The sequence below is a fragment of the Seriola aureovittata genome, chromosome 12 (genome assembly GCF_021018895.1).
Source record: "Seriola aureovittata isolate HTS-2021-v1 ecotype China chromosome 12, ASM2101889v1, whole genome shotgun sequence".
Taxonomy (NCBI): Eukaryota; Metazoa; Chordata; class Actinopteri; order Carangiformes; family Carangidae; genus Seriola; species Seriola aureovittata.
Genome location: NC_079375.1, coordinates 10,607,928 through 10,628,235, shown reverse-complemented (window position 1 = coordinate 10,628,235; position 20,308 = coordinate 10,607,928). Strand labels below are relative to the sequence as shown.

Genomic DNA, 20,308 nt, shown 5'->3' with positions numbered 1-20,308 from the left:
AATTCATGACTACAGCAAAGAAGATACTCAGTTTACTATCATGTACGACAAAGAAAGACATGAAATCAAAGTCACCAAAGTGACTAACAAAATAGTTGCCGGTTAATGATATTATTTTGATTGACTAATCAGTTAATTGAATAATTGTTGCAGCTCTCATCGATACCACTGTCATGTCTGTGTTCCAGCAGCCAGCTAGCTTAGCACAACAGTGTAGAAAAAGCTAGCCTGGTTAGTATTTTTACGCTTCGCCTTATGTACGGCTTAAACAAACAAGATATAAAGTGTTATTAGTGAGGTGTATATCTTTTTGCTAGGCTAAGTTGGTTGTAGCTTCATATCCACGATACTAATGTGAGTGTCATTGAACAATGATAATAACTTTATTTGTTTAGCTCTTTTCAAAGCAGCTGGTACAGTAAAGTGCTTAACAAAGTTAAGACTGTCAAAAGATTTAAATAAATATAATTTAGGATAAAATATTAAAACGCAACAAAATCAAGAAACAGGCAAAAACTACTCAAAATGCCACTACACTAAGTATTAAATAAGCTCAACACATGAAATGACTCAAGCTTACAGCAAGTTGTAGAGTGTTAACGTGAAAATGTCTGTCGGTACAAGTGCGTTCATCTAACTCACTCTGCTTCTTCAGCTGATTATGAAAACAGCTGTTTCATCATACCAACAATATACAACCACCCTAAAGCTAAAAATAAATCTAAGGCCAAAAGAATGTGCTGAATATGGACTGCTTTTATCCATGGCTGTGCATGTTTAATCTCAGACTGTGTGCAGCATCCTTACACCTGTGAGTGGGCATTTTCCTCTGAGATGTGCATGCATCTGAGTGCACTCACGTACACAGTGAGAGTGGGGATTTAGCACAGGAAGCCCAGTCGATATCGGTGACTAATCAACAGTGGGGGATGGTGGACTCATTAAGAACGGGGTGATGGGTGCAAGATGCCCGATCCATCCCTGAGTATATTTCCTCATGGGCCTTCTTTATGAATGACCTGTTGATTGTTGATTTAATGGAGTCTGGAGGGCCTGCAAAATGATAGATGCTATTCTGCAGCTCTCCCAGGAGCCTGTGGTTCTGGCAGTAATGTGGTTTACTCCACAAGGCACTGCCCAAAGAAACACACCATGTCGACAGCTGTCGCAGGCACCTTATTAAGGTGATTAAATAAAAACACTGGAAGCGGGGGCGGCTGGCTGGTTGGGGACTTTGAACTCAGCAAGGCTAGGTTTTTAGTTTTTTTTTTTCGGAATGAATGCAGCATCAGAAATACCCTAAAGTCACTCCAGTGGGAAGGAGTGAAATATAGGTCACCCGATGGAAAAAGAACAAAAGCAACATGAAATATGGAGAATAGAAATGAAGCAATGTCACGGCAAAAGAATAAAGAAGAAAGGAAATATTTGACTTCAAACACTGAGACAGTGACCATTAATAAGTGTCACATTTTGACAGGTTTTGATGTTCTCAAACCTGCCGTGAGCAAGACTGGGATTAAAGGGTGATTTTCTTTCGGTCTCTTGTGTTTTTTCATGAAAAAATTCGGATTCGGAACACGGATTCTCCAAGAAGAAAAAAAAGAAGAAGAAAAAAAAAAGCCATATTTAGAAGCTGTACGTCAAGCAAAGCTGCAATTAGGGTTGGCATACGTCAGCTGACAGAGATGTTCTGAATACCATAAGGACAAAATCCCCTTGATTTCACAGACTAAGCTTCAATCCAGTGAGCTTTCTTTCTTGGAACTGAACCAACATGTCCGGCGGGTTCCTGCGCAGTAGATGCTGATAACATCGTGGCATCTAAGGTGTCCATGTACTACTCACCACCATGCCAGTCTTGAGTAGCAAGTAGTGTACAGTCTGTGTGACATCAGCAGCGTGCATCAGGTTGTGGTAGGGGTTTTTGTGTTTGCTGTATCCCACTTCCAGGGCCTCCACGAACGACACCACTGCAGAGATTGGGATCTGATGGCAGACACAACAACAGCAAATGTCAACAAGCAAAAAACACCGTAGGCGGTATGAAACTCCTACGAGCGACCTGGTGATTTAAATGATGAGCGCATACAATTTCAGTGCGTGCACAGTCCCCTCAGCATCTGAAATTGACATAAAATCATGGACTGTCAATCACTGAAATTACTGCAGACTACAAGTCTAGGTCCATGTCAGCTTAATTCCCCGTGTCATTTACTCTCAGATGCTGGCCCCTTCAAGTGGAGTGTCCTCAGCTTTAAGATGCTGTGGAAAATGAGCTTCACCAGTATGAGATGAGATGAAGTATGACCAACCCCCCCCTTGTATTATGGTCACTGTTGAAATGCAACAACATAATCTAACTCGTGAGAGAGTGAGAGAAGAGAGTGCACCCGCTTCCATTATATCAGACATTCTCATCTGTATTGAATATTTGTAGATTCACATAAACAAAGCTATGTCCTTGTGACTTTACCTTGAAACGGCTAATGAGGTCATATCTTGTGAGCAACTCGTAGAATATGAATTTAAGTGCGTGATCCCCGCTGGCCTCATTAAGAGCGAACACGTCAAACGACCACTTGTCGACATTCTGTGTGGGAGAGGAAAAACATTTAATAATGACAAGCTTCTCCTTAAACACTGTATTCATTCGCTTCAATAAAAAACTGAAACTTAAAAAAGTAAAAAATGTTGAGATGGATGTTGCTGCAAATCCAATGACGATTTTGATTTTATGTTAGTAGTCCACGAACTAAACATAAAATCATTTTTAGTTTCCTTTTAGATATTATACCTGCTACTTTTTGACAGATAATGTGTTTTTCATCTTTACTGCAAAGAACACAATACTGTCTTGTCTTTGAGTGATGTTCAATACAAGCGTCAGTTTATGAGAAGATAAACTGTGCATAAAAACATTTCTTGAAAAACAAAGTTTGCAGAAACATATTTTCAGCCCTGAGTAATGTCTGCAGGTATTTCTTTCAGGCTGCATGCAATCCCAACAACCTTCACTGATAAGGTAGGTCATGCTGTATGTAGCCTGAGAGACAGAACTCAGGGCAGGCACATGGTAATAAATGAAGATGACTCGGATGAACATATCAACATTTTTCATAATGAACCTTAAAACAGCACAAGTGAAGGGGACAAAAACATGATTTTAAAAAGTGAGGGAGCAAATCACTTTCTTATAAATAACTGTTTGTAGTCACACGTGTCTATGTGTGCACAAAGTCACATCTGTGTCCTTCTGCTAAGATGTGTGTGCACATGTTATTACCTTAAGCACAGATATGACAGAAGGAGGATAGCTGAGTCCCACCATATTGGAGGTACGTCGGTACATCCTGTTTGGATGAGATAAAAACATCAAATGAAGCGCACCGCTGAGTGTAAACACCAGAGGTTACCACTCAAGCCCCAACCCACAGCCTGGAAGGTTCCCCACCAAGATTCACTCTGAACCTTCACATCAACACAACGCAGTATGAAACTGTGAGGAAAAGGCAACAGCATCTGTAAGTCTGTTTTTCTTTAACACGCCAAAGATTTAAAGCTTTGTCAAAAGTGAGGAATTAATTTAATCACAAAATGCAAAACAAGCAATGCAATTGCCCGTGAGATTTAGGAGAGTATTTATAATAATTTGGAAGGTTATAAAGTTGATGTGTGTTGCTGAACATCTCACAGTTTTTGTGGAATACAAGTAAATATTTTGTCATTTCCAAAAAGAGCTGTGTTATGATAGTGTCCAAAAAAAATGCAGCTCAATATCAAGTTGGCCATTTTCTCAGGATTTTTCAAATTGAAATGGTTTCTTCCTCTTTCCAAATCTGTCTTCATTGTAAATGTCTGTGAAAACCGATTAAGAAAGATTATATCTTACATACTTGAAGCTTACTGATTTCAACAAATGCATGATGCATGTTAGTGTGTGATAGAGCACTGCCTTTGGAGAGTGACCTGTTTTTGTTAACTCTCTGAATGATTGTGCTTAGCCAGGCTTGCCAAGGCCGTGATGATGTATGGTGGACTCAGGTGAGTGTGCCACTCTGCAAAGGACGCACACGCACACACAATTCAGATAGATTTGAGAAGTATGCACTGCATTACCATTAACAATAACCTTGAATTTTTACATTGCTAAAATGGATAAATTAGATAATATATTTGTTGGAATAATGGATCTGGCAGCTGTTTTGCCTCTCTCACCTTTATCTCATTTACCCCTTTTTTAGTTGTATGCATGATAAACATTCACAAACAACAGTACACACATCATGTAGAGCTGCATGAAGACTTTTCCATATCATTTATGATGATATATCTTTTTCGTTATTGACTTGAAAATGATATTCTAATCAAATTTGGGTATAAAAATCGTATTTAATGTAGACAAAGATGAACATAGACATAATGTTCAGTGTGATGGATGACCTGAATCAAGCAAGTCTCAAGTCCCTACTGAGAAACTGACAGGAACAATGTAGACGTTCATTCGGTCATACGTTCCTTATGCAAGGCTAAACTAAAGATGTTGATACAATTGCTTTAAGTCGCTCTGGGCTACTCTGCTTTGGGTTGACTGTTGATAGATCAGCAACTTCAGGTGGGGAAAGATAAAGGTCAGCAACTGTGTGCTTGTGTGTAATTGTGGTTGTGTTTTCACACACACACACACACACACACACACACACACACACACACACACACACACACACACACACACACAGACGTTTACCTCTCAACAAATATGCCAGCCTGAACGGCGTGGACGATGCTGCGGAAGCGAGGTTTTTCTTCATTGCGCCGCAGCATGAGGCCCATCTGGCGAGTGAAGGTGGAGGCCAGCCAGTCCCGCACCTCTGAGGGCACAGACTCTGACTGAATGTCGCTGAGCTCATCCTCTGTGTCCACCAAACGTCTGCAACAAGAGAGAAGGGAGGGATTGAAGAACAAAAAAACTAATATAAAAAGAAACAAACAAAGTAAAAGCAGACAGATGCAGAGACTAAAGGATTACTCACATATTTATTATTTATCGCAGGTTTACTTTCACTGGGGATCAAACCGAAATCCCAACGCTGTCCATCAAATATCACCTCTTATGTAACATCAAAACATCCCAGGCCTCTTGAAACACCATGAGGCAGAATTCAAAATCCAATTGTGCGACATAATTCTCCGCATCTACCCTGTTGTGTTGACATGGGTGTACGGTGGGGATCAAGAGCAAAGCCTGTTGGTCTCCACCCTCTGAACTGAATACATGATCTTATGGCAAAGAGAAAAGCATTCACATCGCACTGATAATCATGGTGCTACATGCATTCTGCACTGGATAGTTCATCATCCTCCATCCTGGAGTGGTCATGCCATCGCTGGCCCTAATCTGGCTGGAACTAGATGACGAGAGGCTTACATAATTCCATAAGCCTGTTCATATCTCTGACTCTGGACCTGCATTTAACCGTAGACTTACAATGGCGTGGTATATTCTCTAACCTTAACCAAGCCTTAACTGCAATTTGTCATAACAAAGATCTTTCCAGGACCTCAAATAAGTTGTTTTTTTTATACTTAACCAAATGATCAGCAGAACAAAATATGCTGTTTTAATTTTAGAACACAACAGAAAAAATAAATAAATACATAAAAGGAATTTTATCATCTATCTTCTTAAATGACGGTACAGAGGCTTTTAAGAAATTTTAAGAATGAAAATTACAAGTACACCCCTGTCAGTGTTATATTATATATATAGTAATTATATTTATATTTATATTTATATTATAGATCATTGTTATTGATGCATTAACATTTAAGCATTACTTAAATGTTGGTCAATGTGGAGCTAATTTTAGTTCAGTTTAATTTATAATAATGCATGATATTTTATAAAATGTTCATATATTTTGTTAGTTAAATCTTAATGTGAATGGTAACTAGCAATTAAAGCTGTAAAATACAGTATGTATGGTGGAGTAACAAGTGCAATATTTCCCTTTGTAATGTAGGGTAAGTAAGTAAGTCAACAAGCATTTGTGTGAATGCAGTCTGTCATTCACTGTAGAGAGACTAATTGGTTAAAATGAAACTAAGAAGTACAATGCAGATCAATTGCCATACTAATGATAATCATCCATTTTCTAAAGTCTGGCTGTCATCAGTGCTGCACCATTGTTCTCAATAAATGAATACTTGTTCCACTATTGTTTTCTTACCTTGTCTCCTCGATGTAAACGGATTCCAGCACCGACGCAGCATACTCAAGGTTTTTCTTGAGGTCAGCGAGGGAAGCCTCTCCTCTCTCCAACTGCTTCACCAGACATCTTAATCTAAAACAGAGATTCAACAGTCATTTACCAAATGGGATTACTCCCCCGCTGTCTTCAAATGACAAAATAATTGCAACTGATATTCAATTAATCTGGTCTGGGTTTCAGCTGCACAAGGCAAGATTGTTTTTGTGAAAAAACAAACACACACACACACACACACACACACAAAAACTGTCCTCTCGGTATAAAGTTAAACATAGAAAAATACAATTAACATGAAGCGATAAATGAAAACATAAAAATACAAACTGACCAGCAGTACGCCATTAGAAAACGTTTCAACTTTCTAAATATTATATGTATAATATTATATATATATAATATGTACATCGTTTAATATCTTTATCTAAATCAACAATATAATTCTTTGTTAGTGTCTTATAGCAGCTTTGCATGTGTGCATATGTTAAAACTGGTTATAATCAGTGTCGCTTGGCTTTTGTTGCTTTGTGTTACTTGCACGGCTGCATATACTGAGTAGTGGATACGTTTGTATTATTGTACTAATGTTTTGCTGCTATGCGCTGTCTGGAGAATGCTTATATCGTTGCTATTGCTCTCTAAAGGGCTGCAGCTGAAAGATAGCCAGCTGGCTAACACTGGTACATTTACACGATGTTGATTAATGCACATTGTCCTTATAAATAACTGAAATGACATCTTTTTTTATCCTGCCATGTCACTTGAAAAGAGGTTACATGAAATATGTTTTCCTTCTGGTCCATTTATGGTCGAATGGGATTCTCAGTCTCCTTTTAAAAATAACATTTCCCTCTCAGATGTCTTGGCTGGTGTTAAGTGTCATACTCGTAAGTGACAGTCTGACTTGTCAAACACAGGTGTAATTGATAACATTAATGATGGCTGCACTCCATCTCTTGTACGTGTGTGAGCTCCGTCACTACTAGGATACTTAATTGGGATGAAGCCATCGTTAAGGTCATTAGTTCCACCTGTGTTTTTCCTGCTACGACAAGTCAAAGCGTCTGCTGCTTGAAAGGTCTGCTCAATCGAAAAATTGCAGACTTTTGATGTCTGCAGACTCTTGCTTGGACTCATTTGCATGTGTAGACTATTTAGAATTAAAATAGCTTTAATATTGCAGTTCTCTGTGCTCCTACTATGACGCCTTTGACATCACTGACAGCTCCATTTTATCAGACTGTCTGAATATCTGGGTCAGTGTCACTTGTTTCGCCCTTTGACTGGTGCAGATTCTATTTTTGTAAATCTTGAGCACTCCAAAAGTAATTCCTAAAGACAGAAAAATGCTTTATAAAGTAATTATAGCTTCAATTTGGAGGTGACATAACTTTGTAAGCAACTGCAGTTTAGTGCTTGTGTATGACAATTTAAACATGCCTATAAACAGTCCTTTTATAGTGTTGCTATATATATATATATATATATATATATATATATATATATGTACACACTATACAGTATATAATACATTATACTTATACTTATACTACAATTTACTGACATTATATTATATTACATTACAGTAAGTTTTGCAACATGCAAAAGTCATCTTGTACCATTGTTCTGGTGTGCAATCATTCGGTTATATTTAATAAATGAACACTGAGTGATACAACATTGCAAACCAGCTGGTGTCAGAAGTGTAATATTGCTGAAATCATCAAACACCATCCTCTGTGTTATAATTTTTCAATACTAATTCACTTGTGGCAATAGATCAATATGTTTCCTGTTTTTAAAAATACGCAGAAGCCCTGGCAAAGGCCACCAAAATAGCATTAAAGAGAAAAGTAACTTAACATCAATTTCTGCACACTGCAGCCTCTTGCCGTTCCACCACCTGCTGCTGTGCTGGAGGTCATGTGCTCTCTTTCACAGTGAATGCCCACAGAGGCTATGCTTGTTGTTGAATTATTAAGCAGAAAGGTGGGAGAGTAGAAGGTTTCAGATGGGCTCATTGATTACATTCCCTGACGGTGGTTGCAATTTTACCAAGTGATGGATCAGAAATGTTTCTGTGGAGATGTCTCAATACAAATATTAATGAATTAAGTTAGGACCATTTATTCCTTTTAATGGCCAAAGTTGGGGTTGGGGCCTGAAAGTGTTGTGTGTAAAGCAGTGAAACATCCACTCCACATTACCAGATGTCATTATGCTCTACACTCCACCAGACACACATCTATCCAATATTGTCTGCCTGCAGAGATTCAACGCTAACCTCTGACATTCTGTCTGATATGCGATAATATGAGGTGGTGAATGCTGAAAATAATAATCTGGGCATTTCCTTTAGTCCACCTCTGCAAAACAGCAGCACAGTCATAATTTCCATATTCATGCAGAAAAATCTGGTGCGATGTCATGCTAGCAGCTGTGTACATCAGCACAGTAACAGCCTCACTCGCTGGTATTTGGTCAGAAACCATGGACAAACACAAATTCTTTTTAAAATTCATCCCCTGCAAGAAAGTCTGAATTTTACAGTAATCCATCAGATACTTGTCATAAACGTCAACTGCATGATGGCACTTAACAAAAACTCTGGGAATTGCTAAAGTCAGTAGGGTTCATCCTCTGGGAACCATGAAGGTCGGTACAAAATATGGAAGACAGTGAGATAAAAGGGTTAGGAAAACACGCCGGATCAACAAGGTCATTAGAGTTTATCCTACAGGGATCTTGAATATCTGAAATAAAATTTTCTGGGAAATTCATCATTTTCTAGTCCGAGCCAAAATCAAAAAATGTCAATCTGATGGCGACGCTGGAGGAAAAGTCAAAGGATCACAGCGGTCAGTAGGATTTAATCCCCTGGGGACCATGAATGTTGTTGTTGAGATATGTCAGCCTGTGCAAAAGTGGTCGACTGACATTTTGATATCCTTGCACAAACAAAATGAACATGTTTCTTCTTTTTTTCCTAACTATGACAACAGCTGCTTCACATGGTAATATCTCCTTTAAGCTGACAGCTATTTTAAGGATCATAAGGAAGTGAATGGATGAGGGGTGAGCTGTAAGAATCACTGCACATGTGATTTGGTTGGCACTAATAATGGTTATTATGAACAGCTGTGTGCCAGTGAACTTCCCTGCTAATACTTGAGAACAGGAAAATCATACCCCTCGCTCCTTCAACAAAGCTCCCTGTCAGACTATAATTCACCATACAATGTTGAATTTTTCTCTGTTGGTCATTTGCTTTGACTTTACATCTTGTAGCGCGCTCGTGCTGGCATGCTGCGCTTATTTGTAAGCCCATGTTGACTGACATTAGCACATGCACTGAAAGAAATGTTTGTCTCTGCTGACTGGCTCTGTAGAAAACCTTTGTCACAGGCTCATTGCTTTTGTCTGTCCAACAACAGGCTAAACTGAATGCCCAATCGATTTCTGTTGTTCAGCCTAATGATAATTTACTAGATGATCAGCATCCAGCAGGTTTCCAAAGTGAGAATTAATGCTTTTTCCACAGCGTTGAGATGAAAGGAGAAACTATTTAGAGAAAGAAAGTGTTTCTTCTTTCTTTTCTCTAAAATCAGCTTTGTCAAGGCTGTACACTTTTGAACCACTTGAGCTTCCCTTTAAAACCAAAGAGAAAGACTTTTGTGAGGATGAGACAAGTGCCAGGATGTATGATACATCAGTGTCTCTGCCAAGCAAAACAAAATTGGCTCATTTCACCTGCTGTCATTAGAACGGGAGGCAACACGCTGTGTTAATAGCATGGGTCAGGCCCAAAGTAACTCCTGGGCTGAGAGCCAACTGAAACATTCAGTTTAAGCCAGAGAAAAACTGGTACGGTGGAGGAGCAACAGCCATGTAATTTGCTATGGCTGAACACAGTGAAGTAATTTTCTCACTTCCTTTCACTATCAACTTCTCACTGGTTCAATCTCTCATCAAAAAGACACTTTTAAAATGCACCTTAGAAAAGTAAAAGGAGTTCTCATTTGACCGTGCAGTAACCCAAATATTATAAGCAGCAAAAATACACACAGAAGAGAGGGAACCATAAATAATACAGGCTGCTCTACATGCTTTAAATTTTATGAAACCATTTAGTAAGTGTTCATGAAGATTAGAACAGATATAAGTATAAATACTGGCACCGGTGAGTGTAAAAAACAAAAACAGAAGAGATTAACATAAGTGCATATAGAAAGTATTGCCTTGAAAGAAATTTTGCTCAGCTGCCACTCTGAGAATATTGCTAATACATATACATGAGGCACAGCTGACAGTAGTGATAGATACAGTGAAAGTATTGGCTTTAGTTGGCGCTGTATGTGACTTATGGTATATACCAGCCACACGGTGCAAGTATTGTGACGAGCAAAGCCTCAAAATATTGCGACTGTTTGAAACACATTGAGGATACAGGAGCGGAGGAAAATAGTATATACACTTTCTTTTTCCACAGTTGCAGTCCATTCAAATCATCACACAAGCACACAACCTTTCTGTCTGAAAGGTTCAAATACAAAAGCAGCTGTTCTCGCTTCATGTGTTGCTCCAAAGTAGAGTTGTTCCAATTCCAATTCTACTATCAGAAAAGCCTCCGATACTGTCTAAAATACTAGATTGGGAATCTGCGACTATGCTATGCACCGATCCCACAGCGTGTAATGTATTGATAAACTACTACGGTTTCAGACACAGATAACGGCAGTTTTCCCAGAAATCAGTTCTTCTTCCCCACTCTAAAACAGCAGCAGCTACTATAGAGCAGTGAAAAAGAATAGATTTTTGGTAAATAGCATAATATGGACTACGGTCCGGGTCCAGACCCAGATGCTGTCCTGTCCAGACCTGGACATAGAACCTATAAATTATAGGTTTTGGGTACAGTATCAATTCAAGGTTAAGCCTGAATCTGTAATCATCTGTGCAAATCTCTTGTATTAATGTGTACGTTTCCTCATCTGAAACCAACGTCTAAAGATAGAGAATCATTTATTTTTTGTGAAGCCCTCTGGCACAAGTCTATGATTTGAGGTTATATAAACCAACCTGAAAACAGGCAGCTCAGACATTTGTCTTGTTTCAGTCCGAACAACTTGGTGTCACCTGCAAACGTTGCAGTTTGACAGAGAGTTTACTGGAGTGGAATAAAAGACAGCTCTCTGCCCAGACCAGCTCCAATGCTGAGGAGCAGGATCTTTGATGTGTGCTTTCTAGACTTACTGCGTGATAGCTCCTGTTTGACAGCTCAATATTTCACTGACAGCTGGGGTCAGCTGTTAAAGCTTGACCCGTACGAGCTCTAATATGCTGGTGTTGAGTGGTATAAAAACCCACAAAGAAAACACTGATATGTACTTGAGCTGTCATCATGTGAGGAGTAAAGGTGCAGTGCCACCCTGACTATGTCATTACAGACCTTTTGGCTTAGTGTGTGCACTGTGAATAGTAGTAGAATAGCAGTGTAGGCTAAGAGGTGGATTAGCACAATTTCAGGCACAGGTGTTTTAACTGCAGGGATTTAAGTGCATTTACGAGAGCATGAGAGCTGGAAAGCGAACGGTGCGCTTATGAATAGAGTTGCAAATAGACTTTCAGATACATTTCTTTTCATTAATATAGAATATGAAACATTAGTCATCAGTTACCATCATATAGCAAGCCCCTAACCATCCTAAATAAACACATAAAATCCCTAATATTGTCTCATGGATGATCCCCCCCCCTTTCCCCACCAAACACACACACACACACACACACACACACACACACACACACACACACACACACACTACATTGATAAATTGCAGTGGTGGCGGGGTTAAGCAGGCCGGTGACAGAGCGAGGCAAACACATGAGCCTCCAGCTGCCTGCTTTATATCTGAAGATGAAAGATTTATTTGTTTTCCCTCAGAGGGGTGAGCAGAGAGCACAGAGGAGATTACAGTTGGAATTCAGGTTGAGAGCATTTCCCCCCTCTATTCTTATAGCATCCAGTTGTTTGGCCTCAACTGACCTGCTCAGAGAGAGGAATGGGCAAAAAGATGAGAGCTCTGAAATGATCTGGTGTCAAACTCGAGCTGCCCTGCAGTGTAAAGTGGAGCTCAACCTCTCGACAGCTGTTGTGACAGCCAGAAGTGACCGTGAAAAGGAAAAAGGGAAATTAAACAGGAGAAAGGTTACGTAGCAACAGCTTTCTCCGTCCTGTAACAATTGCTTTGTCACTCAAATGGCAAAAAATAAATAAATTCTCCATGTACCCACTGGAAAAAACAAATAAATAAATAAATGCCTCCCATTGAAATGTGTCTGACCTAACTCATAATAAAAACAGGTCTGCTTTGAGAGGCCGCAGTCTATTTTCCACACAGCAGAAAGCAGGGGAAGGGATAATTGGGGCTGGGTGAGCAGAGGGGAATGAGAGCATTGGCAGGATGCATAAACTGGTCACTGCCTGTGTACCAAAGACATTCTAGCCTAGACGGTGTGTAATCAATGGCCTGGGGTCAATGTAATCACCCAGGGAGATTAGCGTGCTTTCAGGGAATGCACACACAGGTTTTGGGCTGATAAGCAGAACAAGGCCTGTAAAAACATAATGACTCAGTTAAGCTGCACTGCCACATTCTCTGCAGCCTCCACCATGATTTGTGACTGCAGCAGATCCATCAATAGAAAACTCTGGAGTCCCAGGACATCTATATTTTCACGAGACAGGTGGGTTAAAGCAGGAAGGCATGAGGCATGGTTTAATCTGGAGTTGGCGTCTGATCATCAACAACAACAACAAAAACAACCACAACAGCTCAGTGTTTAGCTCAGAGCTGTTTTCTATTGATTATGGTGAACATGACAGTTTTCAATTGTACTCTTTATGTAATTCATTGGTTTTCTTTGCATCATACAAATCCCCTGATGTGAATATGGTTTGCTTTTGAAAGCAGGGTTTCTGCAGAACTGAACTTTGACATATTTTAAGACATTTTTTTAATGCAACACAGAATGCAATTTAATACTTGTTCCATAGCGATACTGCCCAAAGTATAAAAGATATCAATGCAAAACTGAAGGGATGATAGGGCCTGTGAAGTATATGTCTATTTACTTTTTCATTATATATTAATCTATCAATAATTTTTTTTCAATTAATTGTTTAGTCCATTAAATATCAAAAAGCTGCAAAGAAAATGCCTCTCACAACTTTGGAGAGCCGAAATCTTCAAATGTCTTGTTTTGAAATCTTCATGTTGAATATACATTGGTGCATTAAACTAATCTTTCTTAAGTCATAATGAAGTCTAAGTGAAAAGCAGCTGGACTTGCTATTTTATCCTTGAGTTTCAAGATTCTTCATGGACACAAACATGCTACACTTGAGTATTTACATATTTAAACTGTATCTTTTGTGGGTTTACTCTTTTGACAGTTAGTAGTTCAGCAGCAGATATCAAGCCACATTAAAGTAACACTGACCAGAACAAAAGATGTTATATTCACTTTGATTACCGAGCAAATCATTTCCAAGTTTCTGGAAGTTTCTTGTTGTTGTTAAATAAACGAAAACCAATTTTCAGCAGTAAAATGACAAAAAAATATATCAAAAAGTATTTGATTTCTTTGAAAAAAGAAAACATAAATGCAAAACACCAATTTAGTCTGACAGAAAAGCAACCTAAAAGTGATTTTCTTTATAGAACAGCAGTCTGGGCGTTTATGACAAATTTGTAAAACAAAGGAGACCAGGAGAATTTCCTCAAACCATGAAGGGGTCGATTGACAGTTTATCTGACAAATTCAAAGCAAACCAAATGTTTTCTCTTACAGTGACAAGCTGTGTTCAAAATGAAATGTATTGTTGTACATTGCAAAATATTGTCTCAGGATTCAGAAACATCTCCATTACAGACAGAACAAGCCATTGTGTCCTGTTAAAACATCCTCGACAGCCTCCCTCCTCTCTTGCTCCGTGTAGCTTCGGAATGTGAGCTAAATGCTTGAACTGTATGTAAATACCGATGTTAATGTGACACCCACACTGAGCGTTGGCGGCCATTCAGTTTTGGGTGGGATTCAGCTACAGCAGGCTCAGGCTGCCGTTGATGGCTCTAATTAAAATTACAAATACTGCTACAGTGCAAGCGAGCGCTCTCTCCGAAACAATATTGGTAACTCCTTCAAAAAGTTCCGATATCTGTTCTAAACAAAGCCTCTCCCGTGGGAGGTTGCAAATGACAGATGTGACAAGAATGGCGGAGGACAGAAGAAACCTTAAAAAAGATCAGTGGTTGGCTGAATGCAGCCCACTCATGTCAAAGTCTGCCAATCAAATCCACAAGATGAAGTAAAGAAGTCTTCAATAATGCTATGAGCACAATTAAAAAAAATAATAATAAAAAGAAAGATCCTTTGTTCATATTGAAGAAGGTGAAACGAATGTTGTGGTTTCCATTTTAATGCAATAAAGGCACCAACAGAAACGACATGTGTCCAAAACATTACTGTAGATGCAAAAGGAGATTATCGTGATCAGACCCTGTAATAAACCGAATGTACATTCTTTGTTCAGTATCCACCTTTTATGCCTTTTATCCAAGGCCCCAAACAGAAGCCTGTGAGCTATCTTGAGATACCATGCCGTCATTTGTTTTATGTAATCACCGAAAATTAAAATTAGCAGTGCTGTCACAGGTTACCTTAAAACTGTAGAAAAAAAAGTGCACATGACACGTGAGTTTAAAAAGTCCTTGAGTAGATTATAACAGATAAATATCCGAAACGTAATTTTAAAAAATGACACTAACCCTGGGTCAATTTTCTTGGCTGGTTTATCATCCACTGGAACTGGGTAAAGACTCTACACAGTAGTGCGTTATATTGGGCAGATACAAGTTATCAATGTATATACTAATCACACACTGGGATATTGCTATAACGCCCAATTATATAACATGTACATAAAGCAGAGACAGCGTGCCAGGGTTACACAAGTTACCTCTTGACTTTGAACTTCAGCAGTCAGCTCCATATAAGGCATTAAAGGTTTTTTTTACAGCCTTTGATGCAGTTGCACAGCATTGAACTTCGGTTCAAAGCCACGCCAGACAGGACTTTTGTTTAAAAAAAATTAACTCTTATCTAAAGTGGGTTGTGAAGGTCGACCCACCTCCAATTCAGATGCTGTAAAGTGTCCCTCTTTGGTCAAATAAAATCCATGTGTCTGGTTTAATCACGCAATATACGTCTTTTGAGTCTATTCACAGGCTGGTTAGTAAACATAGGCAGACTGTGTGCAGTTTGCTCACATCACACTGCAATATATCTGGTTATTAAGCTCATAACATTATGTTTCGCTGCCATTTGGAGCCCATGATGTTAAAGGTTGCTTTAGGCAGCTTTATGAGGTGGGAGTATCCTGAGACGTGAGCTTATGAGATGGAGTTGTGTACTTATACATAGATGTATATAAGCAGAGCGTTTAGTGCACGGGAGTGCAGTTGGAGTCTTTGTGTTTTCCACGTACACTACGTCAGTAAAATAACTAATTTTAACAAAATGCAAAGAATAATGTTACAATAATGTTTTTTGTGTCCATGACTGATATCTAAATAAGGTTTACTCCACAGTGGATGATATAATAACACTGTCCTCAGAAAATAATTACGCGAGAGGAATGAAGTCGTTACAGTAACTGGCCACAGGGAAGGTGAGCTGTCTACAGACATCCATCCAAATAAAAATTTTGGTAAGAAGCCAAACCCTGTTATATTGTCAGATGGCACTGGTAGGATGAGGAAAAAATGCAGTTCAAATGCATTTACCGAAAGTCTTGTTTTACCAATATTATATTGTAGGATGCACAGTGTTTCTCCTCTCTTCTTGCGAAATGATAATGGTCCAAACGCTTATTAACTTCTTGTATCCGAATGGTTTAGACTGAAGATAGACCTGTCTTTGTGCTATGTCCCACAATCCCGTCATCCAGGTCCTTAATACATCACATTAAGCAGTTAATGATACCATTTACTGGAACCTTCAACCGTAGAGTTGGCAAGTCAGAAAACGGTCTGTTTTTGGAACAGTTCCGTGGTTTGATTTGGACAGCTCTGACAAAGCGCTTACTTTGTTAGGTACAGCAATTTTTTTGAAAGAACGTCCTTTAGACTAAAGCTTGTGACAGAAAAGATGGAGAGTACGGTGCTTCATCTTCCATGCTGACTGACCACACAGAGAGAGAACATTTGGTTTTCACCAGATATTATACAGGCTAATAAATATGATATCAATCTGGTTGTGTTAATGAGCAAGCGTGCATGTATTTGTGTTTTGTCTACAAGAACCAAAAGCCTTTCTAAATCCAAACTACATTTCCTTTAATCCTAGTAAGCAATTTGTGAGTTCTGGGAAGTCATTTGTTCTGCAGGGAAATAAAACAAAGCCAACAGCTTAACAGAACGCAGTCGGTCTGCACACAAGGAGCATTAAAGCATGACAGTCAGCACTGCATCACAGACGCATCAGACTGCGTGCACCGGTGTAACTTTGTGTATGCATGTGAGTGTTTTGGCCTGTATTTCGACTGCATGATCTAGTCCTCATGTGACACTGTTATGCAGCTACAGTAGGCAACAGAGACTGGAGCACCTAAGAGCATGGCCTGTAGCCAGAGGGAAACTGAGAGCTGGCTAATCATATACTGTAGAGTAACACACTGCTGGCACGACTGAGGGAAAACCTGACACCCGCTTGGAAAACATTTGCAGGAGGGGTATTCAAAAATGACCTGGTATACTGCATTAGTACAACTATTTTGTTCATGTTCAAACACTGTGATTCAAACACATGGGTCAGGTGATTCAAATAATGCAAATAGATACTGTATCTGATTTCCGGATTTGGGTTCATCTCAGGCTTAAAATGAAATGTATGATGAAATTAAAGTTGCAGTTAAAAAAAGGTCTGTATATATACTGTATATACTCTGTCACCAATACGAATGATTTTATGTTTTGTTTTGTTTTTTTTAAAGAGGAGTGACAAGTTGGTTGTGGTGGATTGTGTATGTACAGAGTGAAGACTGTGACTGGAGGCCAGAGTTTGTCTGGTTAATTTAGCCAACAGAAACACTATGGTCAAAGACAGGGAACATTAGTGACTTAATAATGTTAATAAAGTAAATATTATGTTACGTGTCATGCTTCAAGTGACTTTTGACTTCTTCAGTATTAAAATCAAGATCACCATCTTTTCTTGATCTTAACCAAATGCCTTGAGTGACTAAACATAACCATGAAAAAACAATAATCATGCTTCAGTTGCTACAAGCGGATATTGCATTTCATGAGTGGATATAGTTTGGAAAACAAATAAAATTCGTTATCAGTGAATGTTTAGCAGCATCAACATTTGCAACTTGGAATATGTAGTATGTTCATTAAAAGAGAAACGTCATTACATTAATTAAAAAACAAAATTCAAGGGGCATTACATTGCACTGAACACGTATCTGCTATTGCATATTAGTAATGTACCAATGTCATTTCTAGGAGACTCAACGTGTGAAGTGACATTTGGTTAACACTTTAATAATAACCTGACAGCACTGGACTGTCAAAATAAAGTGTCTGTCTAAACATCACATTACATTGTCATTACCCTTCACAAAGTAACGCACCTCATCTTTTTCTCGAGCTGAAATCTGCAGAAATGTAATCACTATTAGGTAACACAAGTCACTTAACATGCATGAAATCTGATAAAAGCAGGCATGGTCAATTAATACTGTCGTTGCATGACTCACGCCATTAATTAGCAGAGCAGAAATGAGTAGTGAGGAATAGGAGGTCAAATAGCAGCAAACAACATTGCGGCGAGAATTCGAGCCTATTGGAACATAGACACCACTGGAGGATCGCATAATTAAGGATTTAATGGACTTGTTAATGACTGCGCTATTGTCCGCCTTTCGTTTTAGGCTTTAAATGAAAGCATGGAGAAGGATTTGAGTAATAGACAATGGAAAAGGAAAATAATGTTTTTGAAATCTTCTATAACAAGCCTATTGTTTCGCATCACGGGAACCAGCCACCGAGGTCCTAGTGCTGCCAGAGACATGAATGTTTGACATGCTTTCAGATACAGTGCATTTCAGAAGCTTGGCCTTTTATCCAGTAGAAAGGTGCAGTAAGGTTCATCTAACAGCATTCAAGTTTATAGTATACATCTTATCTAATAAATGTCTCATGATGCCTTAGATCCTGCCTCTTAGATTCATGAACCTGTGAATTTATCGCAAAATACTTTTGGGAACTATTCAAAAGGTGTTAATCATTTGTTAATCAATTGAAGGAAACCAGTGTTCAGTACGTATCCCACATGTCATATTTATAGTTCTGAAGATAAGATAGGACAGTCCTTTAGTAATCCCACAGTGGGGAAATTTGCAGTGTTTCAGCAGCAAAATGGACAGTACTTATGGTTGCATACTTTAGCCCATTAACCACAATTTACATTATTGCCATTTTCCAGATTAGCTTTTAGAATGACTATAAATCTTTGTGTTTAAGACTTCCACTAATAACTCAACTTTTTTTTGGTGTTTTAGTGAAGCTTTTTTGCATGTAAAATTTGAGAGCCAGCTACCAAAAAGCTGTGTGTTCCTATGGTATAGTGCTGGAGAGTCAAACCTTGAAGTTTGTGGTCAACAGCAAAACAAAGAGGAAACCCAAAGCAGCCCGCCACCAGTTCACCATGCAATGATAGCGTTAACATAAATATAAACAGATACTTACATGATGATTATTGTATGAATTATATATTTCAAATAAGTTTCAAGTCAAACCTGTGGCTTCCTACAAGATTGGATATCCCCTAAAAAGTAGACTGCAGTAATGTAAAGTGTAACAAATTTGTAATATCTGTTGATCTGATGGTGGTGGTCACTTATCAAGCACTTCAGTCATCGTTGCATTTACAATTCAAGAGGTTATAATACACTCTCTGCTACAGTGACTCGGTATCGGAAAGTGACAAGATGGGCGGACCAGGTTGGGGTTGGCTGGTTAGCATTCTAACTTAAGTATAAGAAAAGAATAGAAAGTGATAGAAATAGAAGCAAAAGTCACAAGTTGAAATTGGCATTGCTGTCCACCGCTGGAGACAGCTCTTGGTGAATAAACATTTCTTTTAGACTGGTAAATATATAGCTATAAATGCTAACATTACCTTTTTTAATATGTTTAGCATGACATTAAACAGACTTTATCTGTACCTTTTATTTTTATCTAGCTAGGGAGAACATTCACTAAATTCACCACAGTAAAGCAACATGTAATTCATTTTTGCATTAATATCTGGAAATGCTACCACAGCACCCAGATAATATGCCTGTGTTATTCTTTGTTATAGCTGATTAGCAAAGCCAGCAGACTGAAGCAGCTCTATCAAACATTCAACACACTGCCGCACAGCTACTCCAGTCTGTTAAAATGCAAAACACAGTTAGATATCTGAAATTACAGAAACCTTAGTGTGTAATCAAAGTTCAGTGGCCTGACACGAAACAACCCAAGTGCACTAATTGACCTCACTGAGGATCTGTACAGCTCCTGTCACTCAAACAATTCACAGGAGGAAACAGTAAACATACACAGTTATGGAACATTTGTATCCCCCTCTCTACAGTATATCTACAATGTGACATCTTGACCTTGTACCATACGTATCAGTTCAGTATGCACTCTAGATGAACTGACATTATGTTTTTCCATCAAGGCTACCAAAACAAATTCCTGAAAATATATCATAATGAGTGATTCTAATAGGTATAAAAACGAAAAAATTAAAACCAAATGTCGTAAAGTAAAATAATCAATGTCCACGTCTCTAATCTCACATACAAATCCCTTCCTCGATTTCTCTCCAGCGACCATACGATACTAACTGTCCTGTCAAAGATGCTCTCTCCTATTACATGTGTCAGTGCTGTTAAATAATCCCCAACGTGCTGTTGT

At 38.7% G+C, this 20,308-nt stretch overlaps 1 protein-coding gene across 7 annotated transcripts in view; it reads right to left on the bottom strand.

Annotated features, from left to right (window-relative positions):
• Positions 1 to 20,308, bottom strand: part of pde1cb (phosphodiesterase 1C, calmodulin-dependent b) — a 91,304-nt gene that overhangs the window by 16,696 nt on the left and 54,300 nt on the right. For all 7 annotated transcript variants that reach the window (XM_056391105.1, XM_056391101.1, XM_056391099.1 and 4 more), the window contains 5 exons: positions 6,231 to 6,344; positions 4,748 to 4,930; positions 3,287 to 3,353; positions 2,477 to 2,593; positions 1,849 to 1,989 (listed from right to left, as the gene is read on the bottom strand). In XM_056391105.1, the coding sequence (XP_056247080.1) occupies positions 1,849 to 1,989; positions 2,477 to 2,593; positions 3,287 to 3,353; positions 4,748 to 4,930; positions 6,231 to 6,344 (622 nt within the window). The remainder of the gene's footprint in view (positions 1 to 1,848; positions 1,990 to 2,476; positions 2,594 to 3,286; positions 3,354 to 4,747; positions 4,931 to 6,230; positions 6,345 to 20,308) is intronic.